Source organism: Neurospora crassa, linkage group VI (genome assembly GCF_000182925.2).
Source record: "Neurospora crassa OR74A linkage group VI, whole genome shotgun sequence".
Classification (NCBI taxonomy): Eukaryota; Fungi; Ascomycota; class Sordariomycetes; order Sordariales; family Sordariaceae; genus Neurospora; species Neurospora crassa.
Window position 1 is genome coordinate 1103835 of NC_026506.1, and position 16470 is coordinate 1120304.

Here is a 16470-nt window from a genome sequence, read left to right on the forward strand (position 1 = left end):
GGGAGTCAGTGGGAGTCAGTGGGAGGCAAGTGGGGGGTTATGTGCGTGGGGAGGGGGAGGGGGAGGGGGGAGGGGGGGGGAAAGCGGGGAAATGCCCTGGAGACCCCTAGGAAATTGGGGTTCAGGACGGGAACTTCTGGGGAAAATGGACCAGAAGCATCTCCACCCCACCTTGGCCCTTAGTGTAGACGGGAACCAGACCCCTCCAAGAGCACCCCAAGGGAACCCAACCCCGGGCGTTCATCTCATTCACCAACCTTCCACTAGGTTACTCCAACAAAACGAGGACGACTTATCATCATCGACATCCCATCCTATCCCTTAAAAGGACGAGCCCAATGCGGTCAACTCCCACCCGCTTTCTTTCCAGCATCAACTCGCATCTCTCTGCAGCAACATCAAACATGAAGCTCCTCTACCCCACCTCTCTCAAGCTGGACGTCTCCCAGATCGAAGGATTCCCTTCCGTCACGCTCCACCCCTACGACGTCAAGGCTCCCATTCCCGAGGAGCACGTCGATGCCGAGATCCTCGTCACCTGGACCAACTCCTCCGACAATCTCAAAGATGCCGTCAACCGTCTGACCAAGCTGCGCTGGATCCAGTCTCTCGCCGCCGGTCCCAATGACGTTCTCAGCGCCGGCTTCGACACCTCCAAGGTTGCCGTCACCACCGGCTCCGGTCTCCACGACCACACCGTTGCCGAGCATACCCTTGGTCTCCTTCTCAATGCCGCCCGCAGATTTTACGAGATGCGGGATTACCAGCTCCAGGGCAAGTGGCCCGGTCACCTCGGCGGTCCCCAGCCCGATCGCCCCGCCGATAGATTCACCACCCTCCGTGACGCTCGCGTCTTGATTTGGGGCTTCGGAAATATCGCAAAGACTCTCACCCCCTCTCTTGTGCAACTTGGATCCCACGTTCGCGGAGTTGCCCGCCGTCAAGGTGTCCGCAATGGAATCGAGGTATACTCTGAGGACAAGCTTGCCGAGCTTCTACCAGAGACCGACGCCTTGGTCATGATCCTCCCTGGCGACCCATCCACAAGGCACGCTCTCAATGCCGAGAGGCTGAAGCTGCTTCCCAAGCACGCCTGGGTGGTCAACGTCGGACGCGGCACCTCCATCGATGAGGATGCCCTCTACGATGCTCTAGTAGAGGAGAGGATTGGCGGTGCCGCTCTCGACGTGTTCGAGACAGAACCTCTTCCTGAGCCAAGCAAGCTCTGGAAGGCCCCCAACCTTATTCTCAGCCCACACGCGGCCGGCGGCAGGCCACAGGGTGCCGAACAGTTGATCGTCGAGAATTTGAGAAAGTTCTTGGCCGGTCAGCAGTTGAAGAACCTCATTTAAGCGTTTCCTGATTTGTTTGGATTTTGGGATTTGAAAAGAAATAGCATCTATAAGGTCAAAGCGATTTATCAAAGGGTCGAATATAATACACCATGACTTCAATCACCATCACTCCCTGCGCCTTTTGTTTGGTTTTTCCAGAAAATCCTTGTGCTCCCGCGTCTCGAGCGACTGTCCTCGCTTTGTCCGGGTTGCAGTTCCGGAAATTGACAACAAGCTTACCAGAAGTTTACGAGTCTAGACTTTCGCACCCACCCGTTCAGATTGCCCTCCTGTGGCTAGAATCTAACGAGCATTCCCGAAAAGCCAGCACGATGCCTTCCCTCTCGCCACCTCGCGTGCGCCTGGAGTAACCCCTTGAGCAATGACTTGGACCGCGCCGTCGCTGGTCGTTGCTTACGACTCATCGCTACGGGCTCCATGTATGACCCGCCAGCAGTTGAGCTCTCCTGGCCAGCCTTTTGTGGGTTTTACCTCATCCTAGCCTTCAGCTGGTGAATTTAAAAAGAGGCGGTGCTCTCCTGCGAGCCATACGTGGCAACGTAAATTGGTTTATGGCTCGCTGAAATCGACTTCTTTCTGAGGTCAAGAAAATGATAGTTGGCAGAGTTCAAGTTGTTGTGCGGAACAACTGAGGGAACTACACCCATCTGGCAATGGCTTCTGATAACCGGGGCTCAGCGAAGCATACTGTGTAGCTTCGGGAGAAAGGGCAAGTGTTTACAGAACCAACCAAAACCCGGCCGCACATACAAACCCCATCGAAACCCAGGCTTTGCAGCAGAGTTTTATACTTGACCAAAGATGGATCAAAGTCTGGAAGGACTTTCGGAGACCTTAGTCCATATACAACTCACCTGCGTAAACGAAAGTACCATCCGATTCGTTCTTTTCCAGCTTAATATAACTTCCTTCTCCCACCTCTACCCTCGCACTTTGGCTAATACTTCCTTGGCTCCCGAACCACTTCTCCCCCTCATTTAAACTAAACAGTACAGCAGCTGCTACTTCGACTTCCCGCAGCTCTTTTGGTTATTTTGTCGAGCTGTACTGAAATTCCCATATTTAGAGGACGTCATGTTGGAGTGGGGACGAAGATCAGGGAGCCGACAAACACGGATGCTAGACTACAGGGCAGTGTGTGACGTTGTTCTTGGACTTTCCACACCGCATCACCTGGTAACATATGCCCAGAACTAGTCCCTTGACTCAAACGGAACGAGAGAACCTGAGGGGTGGATAACCCAAGGTATTCCACATCGATGTTTGCGACTGGTGGCAATCGCGAGGGTTCCTTGGAAGTTTGGGCCCAACATTCCCGGCATCAAGTACCGGGGCCCTAAGTGAACGGGTTTGTTAGGCGGGGAACTTTGGCAGGGGACTTTGTGATGATCTCCACAACTGATACAAGAAGACTCAAAATCTCGTCTTTCGTTTCTTCTTTCTATTACTTATACATCTATCGCAAAATCCTCCCGCTTTGTTCCCTTCAGAGAGATAAAAAAAAAAAAAAAGGAGCCGAAAAGATGACACCATATACCCAAGATCAGCTGGATCGCTATTTCCGGCATATCGGCTATTCGCCGAAGGATGCCGAAGACGACCTCGGCAGGCTTGCCATGTTGCAGCTACGCCACATGGCCCGCGTTCCATTTGAGAGTCTGACATTGCATTACTCCCAACACCACCGATTGTCACTGGACCTGGAGGACCTTTTTGAAAAGATTGTGGACAAGGGGAGGGGAGGCTACTGCATGGAGGTCAATACGTTCTTCGGAGCCGTCTTGCGCAGTCTGGGTTACACACTCATTAACGTAGGAGGAAGAGTGAAGGCAGGCGATGGAGAGTACAAAGGATGGTTTGTGGTACCCGACCGGAGGCCTATGCCCATCTAAAGTCAGCATCGTGCACTAACGGGATTCCCAGGAATCACATGGTCAACATCGTGACCATCAACAACACACGTTATCTGGTTGATGTAGGATTTGGCTCCCATGGCTCGGTTAATCCAGTGCCTCTGGAGCACAACAACGTCTTCACTACAGTCTCACCAGCACGAGGTGTACTCGAATACAAAAGCCTCTCCCAACACACCGACCCTACCAACCAAAGGATATGGGTATACTCAACCCAGGAAAACCCGTCTGCGCCCTGGAAGGAAATGTACTGTTTTGCCGCCGACACAGAGTTCTTCCCGGCCGATTTTGAGGTCATGAACCTATCAACTATGACCAGCCCTCAAAGCTTCTTTGTGCAGACCGTCATGTGCATGTGGCTTCTGCTCAACGACAACAATAACAACGACGACGACAACAAACAGAAACAGCCTATAGGCCTCCTGATCTTGCACAAGGATTATGTCAAGAGGAGGATAGGCGATAAGTCCGAGATCATCGAGCAATTTGAGTCGGAAGAGCAGAGAGTGAAGGCCCTGCACAAGTATTTCGGCATCGTGCTTACAAGAAAAGAGAAGGAGGCAATTCGCGGCTTGCCAAGCGAGTTGAAGACGAGGTGCGGGCATTGTTGAGTGAATACGTAACTGGGGTTACCCGGGAAATTGGAACTGCATGCTGAAGTGAAGGTATGGGGAGCAGAGAACGGAGGTTTTGCCGTTTGTCTCGTCTTCATTCGACACCATAAGACAACGTGCAAATAGTGTGGTACCCAATCATCTTGGGCCCAGCTACCTTGAACATTCGCCGAATAGGTGCTCCTCACACCCGCACCCGCACCCACCTGCCTGGAGAGGATCAAACAAGGGAGCTGTACATGCAAAAACGTGGAAGAGTGGTACGCAATCAGCAAATTCCACGAGGTTGGCGAGAGTTAACTCAATGTTTTTTCCGAGCTCCTTCCTTCCTAAACCTGTTTCCCCTTGGATTAACACACCATCTCGGGGCCAACACCTCACCAAAACCCTTTCCACTCGGTTCATATTCGCAGAATCCGTTCCAGAAAATGTGTTTCAACGCCCTTATTCGACACTCAAGGCTGGATTGAGAATGGCATTTCATTGGCATGTTGATAATCCAAACATCCAACCTTTGCGAACCACGCCATATCATCCCGTTTCCCTATCCCGTATGCTGAGGTGGGAGACTTCACAAGTGTTCCTATGACAAACGAGGTTTACACAGAGAACGCATTTGGCGTATCTCCGTTCATTGGAAGCTTCACGACATTCAGGAAATCTACTACAGTTGCTTTTTTTTTAACCTCGAACGTCGAGACCATTGATGGCCACCTTGTCCTGCAACCACCTGGCACAGCACACAGTTCTCCTCCACCTCCTCCCTTACAGTTACCAATCGCCTGGGGGCTGGATCGCGTGACTTTACCTCTCATTGTTTACTCGTCCTTTATGGTACGGCATAGTATTCTTGCATAAGCGTTTCTTTCGAGTCTGGGGTTTACTTCTTGTCTAGCGTGTTGCAAGCAACTTCAGTGGTGATTCTGATGATTGATATCGTACTAGTCTTTCAATATGGCCTTCATAGCTTCGGTAGTAGTAGTAGCATTCTCAACACATTGAGCATCCTTTATTCTCATGTAACATCTCAATCACTCATCACCTCCTCATTCACACTCAGAGACAGACACAAATCTCTTCTCCAACTCATCCCTAGACCATCATCATCAACATCCTCTCTAAACCAAAGCCAAAACCCCAGCGACACCCACAACCCCGGCCCACATCAACGCCCTCGTCTCCCACCCACCACCCAACAGCCTACCCGCCGCATTCTCATCATCATCCTCGCCACCCTTGCCCGTCGCGCTCGGAGAGCTCTCGCTTCCCGATCCAGTCCCCGTAACAATCGTCCCATCTTCCGTTGTCGTCGGGTTTTCGTCCGTCTTCATCAACACATAAATCTCGCCCGTGCTATCACTCGTCATCCACAGCCTCTCGCTAGAATCCCACGCCATGCCCACCGGTCGGAAGCAACTCTCCGGACAAACCGAATTGTCTTTGTTCATCATGACAGGATGCTGCTGCTGCAAAGCGTCGCGGCTGTTTTCCGCTGATACCGTCGGTTCGCCAGTGACAGAATCAAACGAGATGGCGGACAGCCGGTAACCCACAGGATCCGTCTTGTCAAAGGAGCCCCTGAACGTGACGTAGGCGACGTCCCCCTGGGGAGCGAACTTGATGTCCATGGGGGCGTAGTGGGCTGGGAAGGTGAGGCGGGGACTCACGTAGTCGGAGGCGCAGGTTTCGTCTGTCAGTTTGTTGCCCGAGACGGTCTCCGCGTCTTCGTCTTCGGTGATGACGGCGAATTGCGAGCCGATCTTGAGGTTGTTGCCCTTGTCGTCGTTCTCGTTGGGAATCTCGGACACGTCCCACACGGCGAAGCACTTGGGGTAGCCAAAGTTGCCGCCCTGGTTGGGGAGGATCTTGGTGCCGTTGAGATAGCCAAAGAAGTTGAGCTCCTCGCCCGGGTTGTTCTCGTGAATGTCCTTGCCGTTGCGGGTGACGCCGTCGATGGAGTTTTCCACGGCGTAGATGCCGCCTGTGATGGGGTGCTCGCCGACCCCCACGGAGTTGCGCAGGCCCCAGCCGAGCACGATGCCGTCTTCGTTGTAGTTGTAGGCTTTGGTGGTGGAGCTGGTCATGTTGGAGATGTCGAAGGCGCGGATCTGCGAGAGACCGTTGGTGAGCACCTCGGCTTGGGCCTCGTTGCCGTCGGCGCTGCCGCGGGAGACAAGCAGGTAGCCGTCTTCCTTTTGCGAGAGAAGGAGGGTGCGGGTGACGAGGTCGTTGTTGCTCATGTTGGTGACGATTTCGCGCTTGCCGCTGACGATGCCGGCTTTGGAGTCGTAGTCCCAGGCGTAGACGGCCGAGGCGGAAGATGCGTAGAGGGTCTTGCCATCTTTGGAGAGAGCAATGCCGTGATTCAGCTGTTGTTATTTGTTAGCTTGAGGTTATCTTGCTTCTTTGATGACTCAAAAGGAAACGGACCGTCTTCTCATCGATGAGCGTCTTGGACTCAGAAACAGAGATACAAGTGCCTCCATTGTCTTTAAGCGTATGATGAGTGATACCCTTCCCGCTCTCAACAACCAGCAAAGCACCCGAGCTGTCAAACTGAAGGCTTCGGGGCTTGGTTAACTCGCCGGCGATCAGTTGGGCTTGCCATCCAGCGGCAACGACAGGGAGGTTATATGACGGGACAAGAACTTTGTCGCAGGAGGTTTGAGCGAGGGCAGTGGCTGAAAGTCCAACTGCAAGAGCTGCTTTGGCAACGCCGTTGGTTTTCATTTTGCTGGTATCAAACCGATTCACACAGCCAGTGACTGGATATCAAACAAGCTAAGAGAATGACATCAATGTGTCCTGTTGTTTCAGTAAGAGAACGGCCGGGTTAACTAGAATAGAGAGAAAAAGATGATGTGAGATGGACAGACAGATGGATTAGAGGTTGGGTACAACAAGGTAGTAGATGGCCATGTAAGCACACATGTAAAAGGGGTGCATTCGATGAGGGTTATAAAGGGCTTCCTTCTAAGGACATGTCGAACCAAAAGGGTGGTGACATACAAACATCAGGCCCGTGACGACTATAACTAGGATTCGGCTGCTAAAGAGGAGGCCATATTTCCATAGCTCCGACTTACCGCACAAAACGCCACAAAAGCGACGATAACAGGCCGGACCGGTCATGGTGCATCCAAAAGGGTGTTGGCCAACCACGAGATTCCCACGATAGTTCTTCAGCTCTGTACGTACAGCCAGAGGCGTTCGGTACATAGTCAGGACTTGCCGTGTTCGGCTCGCACTGGTCAGAGTTGGGACTTGAAGCCCGTCGCCGCTCTCCTCAATACCCAGGACATCCTATATAATCCTGCATACGGAATCCAATAGTGTAGCACCCAGACGCGGGTTGAAGCTGTCAGGCATGTCCTTCAGGCTTCAGGCTGTCCTTCACACCATTGCTGTGCCATCCTCAACCGCCAAACCCCGCAATAATCTTCACAGAGAGGGTAGTATTGGGCCAATCCCTGTGGTTCCCCATGGTGTGGTTCTGTATATCGAGTGGCGAGTATCAATAGAGACAAAAGAAGAAATGAGAATAGGGTGATGGCTTGATGGTGTGCTCCCCGCATAGCTCATGGACAATAAAGTGAACGCTGCTGGAAGCCATCAGCAAACAAATTTATGGTACTGTGATATAACACCGTCGATTCGGCACCCAGACGGGTCTCCGATAGGGCTTTAGACAATGTTGGGGAAGGTCATTGCCACTGCAAAGCAGGCCTATCCCAGAGGTTTTGACAGCTGAAGAAGCTGGAAGCCCAAATACCACGAGGGAACATTGCTTTTTATCCCGATTGGGACAGCAGAGGCGTGCGCGTGATGGAGGGTGGGCAGCTGAGGAGATAGGACAAAAGGCTGGAAGCAGAGAGTGAAGAGAGAACCAGTAAAAGGAAAAAAGAGAAAAACACACCTTCACCCCCTACACCATATTTGCATAGAGACTCTTCGTGTCCAAGCTCATGGGAACCGACCATCCGCGGCAACTCTGGTGCAGAGAGATCATGTACATGACCCGCGAAGACAGCTTTGCCTTCTAATGTCAGTTTATACGCATCTGCTTCCACCGTAAACCTGCTTCCAAAATCGACTTTGCACGGCATACGAAGCTTAACCTCTTGTTGAACTCTCACAGTTCGTTGGTGACATTGGTGACACCGTTCATATAATCGCGAGGCTGCCAAATTCCTTGATGCCAAACTGGTTGACAGCGGCCGGTAACGTTTCATGATGTAAGCAGCGCCCAACCACGTCCAAGCAAATACTATGCAATTGGACTGATCACGATGTTAGCAGAGCGGCACTGCCAACGACCGGATGATGTGTGTGGCGAGCTTAGTCAATCCAGCAGATAAAAGCAACCTCTCCGTCGTCTGCCTGGGATGATTATCTCATCGCTCTCTCGCAAAACAGCATCCCTCAAAATGGATCTCCATCCAACCCTCCGGGGCATTCTCGCGATAACACTGGCCGGCTTCGCCCTGGTCGCCCACGCCCTACCACAACCACAGCCTCAGGCCCAAGAAACCGTCGCCCCTTCGCCCAAAGTCTGGGTACACGTCGATGCCACAACCAAGGGCGTAACCATCACGCCCACCGTGACGACCTACCGCGACGGCGACAAAAACACCCAAAGCGCGCCCCCGCCGTATCTCACCGTATCTAAAGCATACAGCAGCTTCAAAGACGACGGGGTTCTGGCGACCTTCACCAGCCTCAACCCTGCTCCAACTGCCTTGGGAATCTCGGGAGCGACCGACCCCCGCGGCGAGTTCCTGGCTTGTCTACCGCAGCAATCGCTCGATGAGCCGTTCTGCGCTCCAAAGCGGGATGCGATCCTGAGGCCTGGACAGGGGTACTACAGTGAGTCTTTCCCTCCCTTTGACCCATTGCATACTTATTTCGCATCCTCCAGGTCCACCAACCATGCTGATACCTCCCCTCTGTAGTAACATGGAACACCCTCTACTTTGCCCTCCCCAACCAGCGTGTGCAAATCCTTCTTCAAACCGCCAACGTCCCTGACTCCCTCTCCCAAGACTCCTCCTCCTCCTCTTCTTCCCCGAAGCCCGTAACCCCAACCCTCCCCCATTTCTCCATCCTCCCCGCCGACCAAGGTTTCGCCTTGCTCCCCCTTCCCAGATCATTCCTGGGATCCTCCTCTTCGCACCAGATAATCAGACTCAACATCACCATGGCTGTCTGGGCCAGCGGTAACTACGACGAAGACGCGCCGACCGAAACAAAGCAAGGTCCTTTGGTCTACGTCACCAACGGTTACCAGTCCGATGATGTTGACGACGACGACGACAACGATGACGGTTTGGTCGGTGACCCTGGTGACCTATCCAAGGGCAAGAAAATCGCCATATCCGTCCCCGTAGCCATTGTGTCTCTGCTGGTGCTCGGTGGATTGTTCGCTTTTGCGGTGTGGGGATATAGGAAGAAAGGGGCAGTGCCGTGGGTTGGTGGACTCTTCGGTAAGAGAAGGGGAGGACCGGGAGGTAGGGGTGGTGGAAGCGGGTATGGAGTGAGGAAGAGTTATTCGGAGAGGGTTGGCGGGAAGAGAGGCGCTGGCGCGGGAGTGTCGGGGTTTGAAGAGGGGATGATCGCGACGAGGGGCGCGGGGGATAACAAGGGCGGTGGTGGTGGTGGTGGTGGTGGTGGTGGTGTCGAGTTGACGGATCGGGACAGTTGGTCGCCGACGAGCCCGACTAGTGCGCGGTTGGGCGGGGTGAATGTGTTCCGCGCGGAGGTGGAGAGGCAGGAAAGGGCAAGGCAGGGCTGAGGCATGGTCATGGCCATGGTCGCGATGCGGTTGTGGAGGAGGGACGGGAAAACGATGGAATGATGCCGATGATTGTTATGTCATTTTCTCTGGTTGGTTATGTATGGTTGTTCATAGAGCATTGTCGGCGTAGATTTCGGTAGATTGCAACTGAGGTGTTGTCTTGTCATTGTGCGGGGTGTCTTCGCATTCGTTTTTTGTCGAAGTGGCATGTTTGCTGCGTAGGTTGAAGAGGAGGGAAGAGAAGCGATCAAGGATGACGCTGCTGGCGACATGCTTTCTGGTGGGGAAGTGGACCAGAGTTGGCGATGCCTGCGTTACCCGTTTGGGGGGAGGGTTCAGATTTCACAGGCAGTTGAGCGTCTGATATTTCTTTAGCAAACTTGTGCCTGTTGTTCTGGCATCTTCGTTAGCGCGATAAGATCTTCCATCCAGATAGTGCAAGGCAACGAACCTGAAGGGACAGGGCGGGAACTCCAAAAATTTGTTAATATTGATTCTGACGAGGTGAGGAAAATGCTTTAATAAACTAGAGGCCTTGGGATTCCTTACATGCAAGTAGACTCATAGTTTTCCGTGTCCAACTGGACTTTCACTCCGCCATAGGCTCCCTTTCCGCGATCTGGGAATGCCCTCCTTTCTAAGCATCGACAACAAGCGGATGACCAGCCAGCAGGCAGTGCAAAAACTGTTTTATCAACAGGTAATCTCTTCTTCTTCCCCATGGCACGACCTCGCAGGCCGAGCACACATTGAAAAAGAGAAAAAAAAAAACAGTTGCAATAGGAACTTGCATTGCACTTGGATCGAGAACCAAAAATTGCGACCAGACGGCCCCCGAAGGGACAATCAACGGCGGCTAGCACCACGATGTGCAATGCAGGCTCTCCACCGTACTACGCGGATTTCTTGATCACCGCGCAGTCAGTCAATCATGAAAAGGATGAAGAAAAGAAAAGAGGAGGAGGAGGAAGATTTGGGAGGGCGGAGCAGGTGTTACTATTAAATAGAGAAGAATTTGGAGAGATTGCACGAGTGCAAATTCCATGAAATTCCGTACAGCTGCTGACGGTCTGTCTGTCTCGCTGTCCGTACGTAATAATGGCTTCCTTGAATTACTACTCAGTAGTCTTGAACTCACTCCTTCTTTTGTTGGTCATCGCCTTGTTGCCGTGGTCTCTTTCCTTTGCATCTACAGGTGCGCGCCTGCTATATATCCCGATCGCTACCTTCCCAAGACGGGACACATGGTGTTTGATATGTACCCTGGGTTAGTATAGTCGGTCGAACAGAGAGCTTAGCATTATTAGACTCATCGCGAAGCAGGGCAGGAATGAAGATGATGATGATCTTTTTCGTAACCTTTTCTTCTCTACTCCGAAGATGTCGTTCAAATGTCACACACTCACAATCTGCCATCACGAATCGCCAAGAAGCATCAAAGAACAGCATCAGTCTTGTTTGACTACCCTCTTCCGAGGAAGTCAATCGCGTCTGTCGCGTATTATTAGTTTGTATGTGTATGTTGTGCTATGTATATGACATATCCTCACGCCTTTTCCAACCGGGTATAAGTGTGGTGTGGTGTGGTATACATGTACTACAACTCTCAGAAAGCTTATCTTCATCATCAGCAATGATCAGCAACCACCATTAAAAGAGCATGTACAGAAGCCGGTTAGTGGTAATAACAACAACAGCCTCGTAGAATGCCAGGGACTTGTCGTGGGATCCTGCCTCTTCTCCTTTCCCAGGCCGCAAAATACGAATCGAAAAACATCGAGTACGGTTTGCTAGTGCGTTGCTGATCCATTGCCCAATCATGATAACAAGTCATTGGTTTTCCCGCCCAAAAACCTTTATGTTGCCTTCCCTTGTCCCGGCCCTACCCTGCCCTCCCCCTTTGTTCTTGTGGTATCTCTGACTCTCCGTTCCTTCCTCGTACATAAACAAAAAAGAAATGCAAAGCTATGCCTCCCTCCGTACTACCTTCGTACCGCTCTTCTTGTCATGTTCAACTTGTTCAAGGTGTTGTTGTTGTTGTTTGTTATTGTATCCACGGGTTCCCATCCATCTTAATTTGATTTTGTGCTATTTGTGCATCGTGTCGGTTAATGCCCAACAGCGCTCAGCCTGAGGTTCTTCTTCAGCATCGAAAGAGGCACCGGGAAGTCACCAGGCGAGATGGGCGAGTCAGGGCGGGGGATGCCATCCTCCATGTCGTCCTCCTCAGGGGCCTCGACAATTCGGTTACGGCGCTCCGCCTCGCGGCAAAGATGACCAAAAGTCTGGGGGCTGACCTGATCCGAGTCCCTCCTGTCTCGCGACGAAGCCTTGGAGCGTGAGGACGGAGTCCTCTGAGCCCTGTGGGATCCGGAAGTCGAGTGCGCACCGAGACTGGATCGGCTATTCCGCCTGTCATCGCCTTCATAAGGCCCACCGAAAGCACCCCTCGTCAAAATCTCGTCGCCGGCGTCGTCATAGTGCATAAACCGATCCATATCTAGGCTGGGCTCCGAATCGTCGCCCCTCGACTGCCTAAGCTGTCTGTCCATCATGACAAAAATCTGTCCCGAAGACTCCGACATTCTATCCGACTTCTTGTCGACGGATCCAGTGCTGATGCGGATCTGCGGTCGCTGATGCCCATGTGGTCGCGCGCTCAACGAGTGGGCCTCCATCAGGCGCATCGTGCTGGCCGACGACTGCCTCGAAACCCTGCTGGTGGGGCTTTCGCTTAGCACAGAGTGGCGCCCATCTCTCGCGTCATCGCCGTCCATGTCGTCCCGGTTGTCTCCATACTCGGCAAGGATATCCTCGCGCATGCGGGCGCGCTTCTGTCGCAGCGCTGCTAGCAACATCTCCTCCTGTCGAGTGACGGCCATGAATCGCCCGCTGGCGTTGTCCTGGATGCTGCTGGTGTTGCTTCCACGCCGTCCTGGACCCATCCCTTCGCTTCCTAGGCTCCTACCGCTGTATACGGATCTGTTGTCTGGCGCATACGCCCCAAACGTCTCGCTGCTGCGATTTTGAAGATAAAAGTCAACGCTGGTTGGCGACATGGGGGGCGTGGCATTGGTTTCCTTCTTCAACTGCGCAGATGCACCATGCATCGCGGTCTGGGAGGTGGATGTGCTGCCGATGGAGAGACGGGAAGTCTGGTACAGCAACGATGCTGCCTGCTGCTTCGATGAGCTTGTTTTGTGGGAGCTGCCTCGCGAAGAGCTCTTCCTCGAAACATCAGTTGCCGCAGCACCTTCGGGAATAGGTAGAAATTGCGATTGCGTGCCGTACTGGGATCGCTTTGCTGACTTGGTCCGACTATAATCTGCTGTCAATGAGGCAGGTAGCGAGCTTGCGGAACGAGTGCTGGCTGGGCTCATTGGTCCCTGCTCGCCCAACCCCATTGGCACGGCCAGCGAGTTCTGTGTAGACGGCTCATAGCTATCCTCCTCTGAATCCGATGAAAGAGACAAGACGCTGTTCATCTGGAGGTCAAGCTCGGTCATGCTGCGATCTGTCCGCTTCGAGGCCTTGGAGGTCCTGGTGTGACGACTCGAGATGCTTGCACTGTCCGCGTGAGGCGATGCTGAGCTGGAAGGGGTAAAAGCGTTGGACGGCGGGCCCTCGGGCTGCTTGGGTGTTTGAACGGGTCGACCGCTCGGTGCTGGCGGGAACAGAGACAGGGAAACCCTTCTTGCAGCAGGATTCAGAGGCGGCGCTGGAAATGAAGAGACTTCTTCGTCAGGTGCCGGGCCCTCATCCACACCTGGCTTCTCGTACATCTCCTGCCCGGCCGAGTTGGCATAGGATTCCTGTTGGTAGCGTTCGTAATCTGTCCTTTCCGTCCGGCGCTTCGTCGGCTGCTGGCTCATGTCGGGCGTTGTCGGCATAGCTGGAGAGTTGGTAATCATATCTGCCCCGAGAACATGGGCGCTGTAGTCAACCAAATCAGGCTTCAGGTGTTTGGAAGTCTTGGATTTCAGTATGCGGGAGGAGATATCAAGCATGGATGACTTCTTTTTCCTGATCTTCGCTTCGGGTATCGTCTCTGGAATGCCGTTGTCGTAATCAAGTAGTTGATGGGCCTTGGATGGTAGTTGTTTGGCCATGGCCGAGTTTTGTGTTTGTTGCTGTTGTAGCTGGTGCTGCTTGTCGTAATACGATGCGATTGTCGAGCTAGACTGTCGTCGTTGTTGATGAGAAGTGTTGGCAACCTCGTAGTTCATGGCTTCGGGCCTTTCGTGATGTTGCCAGCCCGAATTCCTTGGGGCCGGTTCTGGCTCGTTATCCCACCGTCTTCCGTGGGCAACGGACGCTTCCGCATCATTGTGATGAGCCCTTCGCCGACCAGCATCTCTCTCGTTATGATGAGCTGCGCCCGAAACAGGGGCGTTGCTGATGGCCGGACTAGCTCGTATTTCCCATGGAGAATCGATGTTGATCTCCCCCGTGCCAAGGATCTTTTGTGCCTTGGTTAACGGGCCAGAAGGTGGCTGTGGTTGAGGAGGAGGAGGAGGCGGAGGGACCGGCTTGGCTTTCCGGCCCGGTATGGAAAAAGGAAACTTTGATCGAGGGCCCATGATGGGCCTTTTTTTTCGCTGTAGAACAATGGAAAACTATAGAGGTTGCGCGGATCCGGTAGACATGCGGTTTCTGGGTTCCAAGGCGCAAAACTCCAAACAGACCCAGGCCTTGAGGTTCGAAAGAGTTGATCAACGAGAGGGAACCATGAGAAGTAAAGTTTTGTTCGATGAGAAGTCGCTCGGCGGTGGAGAGGTTTTTTTTTGTGTGTGTGTGTGTGTGTGTGCGGAAGAAACGCTCGGTGGAAAATACTGTTGTTGTTTTTTTTATTGGTTCTTGTTGTTTTCCCTGAAGTCGCGCAAGATGCCGAGCTGTCAAAAAAGGTGGTGGAGATATGTCACTCAAAAGGTTTGCGTCAAGAGCTGCAATTCCGGGATCCAGCAGCAATAAGTCGTCGAAATCGGTCAGAGGTGAAAAGAGGCGTCCCGGCGATTCCGACCCAGGCAGGCGGTCATCTCTTGGGTGCAAGGAACAGCCTGACAGTGAAGCAAAAACAAACAAAAGGGAAATAGGATCGGGAGTGTACTTGAGTGGTGTGGGAGAAGCCGAGAATATGAGAAAAGAGGCCCGAGAAGTTTGCTGCCGTGTCCTCCTTTTTCCCTTAGCCAAGTATGCGAAAATCATCGCTGTCCTGGCCCCGGGAATGGCAGTGGACAGGATCCCCGGCAGCGGTTTTGGAGTCGGGGGGTCCACCGAGACCGATGCTCCAAAATTGTCACCCAAAACGTGGCTCCCTTTGCAGTGCCGGGGGGTGGTGATGGAGGGAGATATCTCACCAGGCTCCCCCCTGATCAGCTAGGGAAAAACACGTGTACTGTGTACTCCGATACAGGTAGTCCCCAGGCCTAGTAGGACTTGGCGATCGAAAAGCGAAGTCCTCCAATATGGTCCTCTCAATTTGTATCTCGTTGGAGATTACCTCTACACTACATACACTATGGTACAAGGTGGCGTTGAAGGACCGGAGGTGACACAACATGGAAGCATCTGGCAGTCTGACAGCAACTCGCAAATGCCATTGGATCCCAAGGAGGCAAAAGGCCCAGCAGTGTATGCCGTGTCCCTTGGAACTTTATGCCACGGGCGCCACCCTTTTGGTTATTCGTCCGGCATTAATTTCCTGTACCGGTTGTTGTTTGTGGTGTTGAGCTCACGTGAAGCTGCAGAAGTGAGCTGCATAGAAGGAGGACGGAAGGTCGAGGGATGGACGCTGTTCGCGGTACAATAGTACACAGTAGTGTACGAGTGCACGGTGCTTAATGGGAATAGTGTCGAAGAGGATTGGGTCACCCGAGGTCCCTGGAGATTTGCTCCATGGGTACATGGGTGTAGCAGAACTGGTTCCTGTGTTTTCTTTTTTTTTTGTCTCTTTTTTTTTTTGTCTGTCTCATTTTTTTTTTCTTTTCTCCAAGTCGTCCTCCACCGCTTTGAAAGTCCGCTGACATATTGCTCTTGATTCTCTTTGTTTCTGATATTGCTCGATCGAGCCCCGACGTTTTGGCTATGGCGTTGCAGAGGGCGAGACTTGACAAGAACAGCCAAATCCTCATGGCACAAATCATAACCTCGTCCAGAAAGCCAAAAGGATCAAGTGATGAATGGCGAGGAGGATAGCGAGAGTTGTTGCTCTGCTGTCATGTCTGCGTCAAAGATTTGCTTCCTCATTGACCGCCGTGACAGAGACTGCTGAACATCTCTTGGCGCTGTAATTAGGGTGCGGACACATCATGGGATTGCCCTTGTTGCCATGTCTGATGTGCTCCCAGCATTGCCAGTATCGTCCCTTTTGCGCATTTCCCAGCATGACGATGATTTGGTGGGCATCTCGTCGGCGACCTTGTTAAACGACGCTGCAATAAAGGGTCTCGACGCGAGTTGATTGATGGTGACTGTTTCTGGTGGACCAGAGTGCTGATCACCAACAGTTCATATCGCGGACCCTGGAGGAAGATCCAGAGGACGGCGATCTCGTGGTGCAAGTCAAGCAGCAGAACTACTCTACTGTAAAGCCAAGATGTCGAAATGACGGGCACTGTCAGACAACCAAGCAGCAACTTAAAGTCCGTCGTGGGCTGGCGGGATATTGCGAGGTCTTGGTGCTCTAAAAGAAGGGAGATGAGCCCCGCCGAGTTTGAGGACAGGCTCAACCCCGCTGTGATGTCACTGGAAGCACCTTAGTGGTGTGCCCTGCCCTGTCCCTTGATCCAGATGAG

At 52.8% G+C, this 16470-nt stretch overlaps 5 protein-coding genes across 5 annotated transcripts; 3 read left to right on the forward strand and 2 right to left on the reverse strand.

Annotated features, from left to right (window-relative positions):
- The first annotated feature begins 190 nt into the window (after nt 1–190).
- NCU09783 (D-isomer specific 2-hydroxyacid dehydrogenase) lies at nt 191–1660 on the forward strand. The gene has a single exon (XM_955029.2). The coding sequence runs from the start codon at nt 339–341 to the stop codon at nt 1350–1352; it is 1014 nt and encodes a 337-aa protein (XP_960122.2). The 5' UTR covers nt 191–338; the 3' UTR covers nt 1353–1660.
- Nucleotides 1661–2878: 1218 nt separating this feature from the next.
- Nucleotides 2879–4322, forward strand: NCU09784 (hypothetical protein; the record flags this gene model as incomplete). The annotated part of the gene is made up of 2 exons (XM_955030.2): nt 2879–3210; nt 3279–4322. The coding sequence occupies 2 exons, from the start codon at nt 2879–2881 to the stop codon at nt 3877–3879; spliced, it is 933 nt and encodes a 310-aa protein (XP_960123.1). The 3' UTR covers nt 3880–4322.
- A 470-nt stretch (nt 4323–4792) lies between these two features.
- On the reverse strand, nt 4793–7485 carry NCU09785 (hypothetical protein). The gene is made up of 2 exons (XM_955031.3): nt 6313–7485; nt 4793–6251 (listed from the first exon to the last, which is right to left on the reverse strand). The coding sequence occupies exons 1-2, from the start codon at nt 6610–6612 to the stop codon at nt 5001–5003; spliced, it is 1551 nt and encodes a 516-aa protein (XP_960124.1). The 5' UTR covers nt 6613–7485; the 3' UTR covers nt 4793–5000.
- A 352-nt stretch (nt 7486–7837) lies between these two features.
- Nucleotides 7838–9794, forward strand: NCU09786 (hypothetical protein). Its single transcript, XM_955032.3, has 4 exons — nt 7838–7926; nt 8021–8117; nt 8182–8748; nt 8835–9794. Exons 3-4 carry the CDS (start codon nt 8268–8270, stop codon nt 9671–9673), a joined length of 1320 nt encoding a protein of 439 aa, XP_960125.2. The 5' UTR covers nt 7838–7926; nt 8021–8117; nt 8182–8267; the 3' UTR covers nt 9674–9794.
- Nucleotides 9795–11128: 1334 nt separating this feature from the next.
- Nucleotides 11129–14897, reverse strand: NCU09787 (hypothetical protein). Its single transcript, XM_955033.2, has one exon. The coding sequence runs from the start codon at nt 14254–14256 to the stop codon at nt 11785–11787; it is 2472 nt and encodes an 823-aa protein (XP_960126.1). The 5' UTR covers nt 14257–14897; the 3' UTR covers nt 11129–11784.
- Between the last annotated feature and the right edge of the window lie 1573 nt (nt 14898–16470).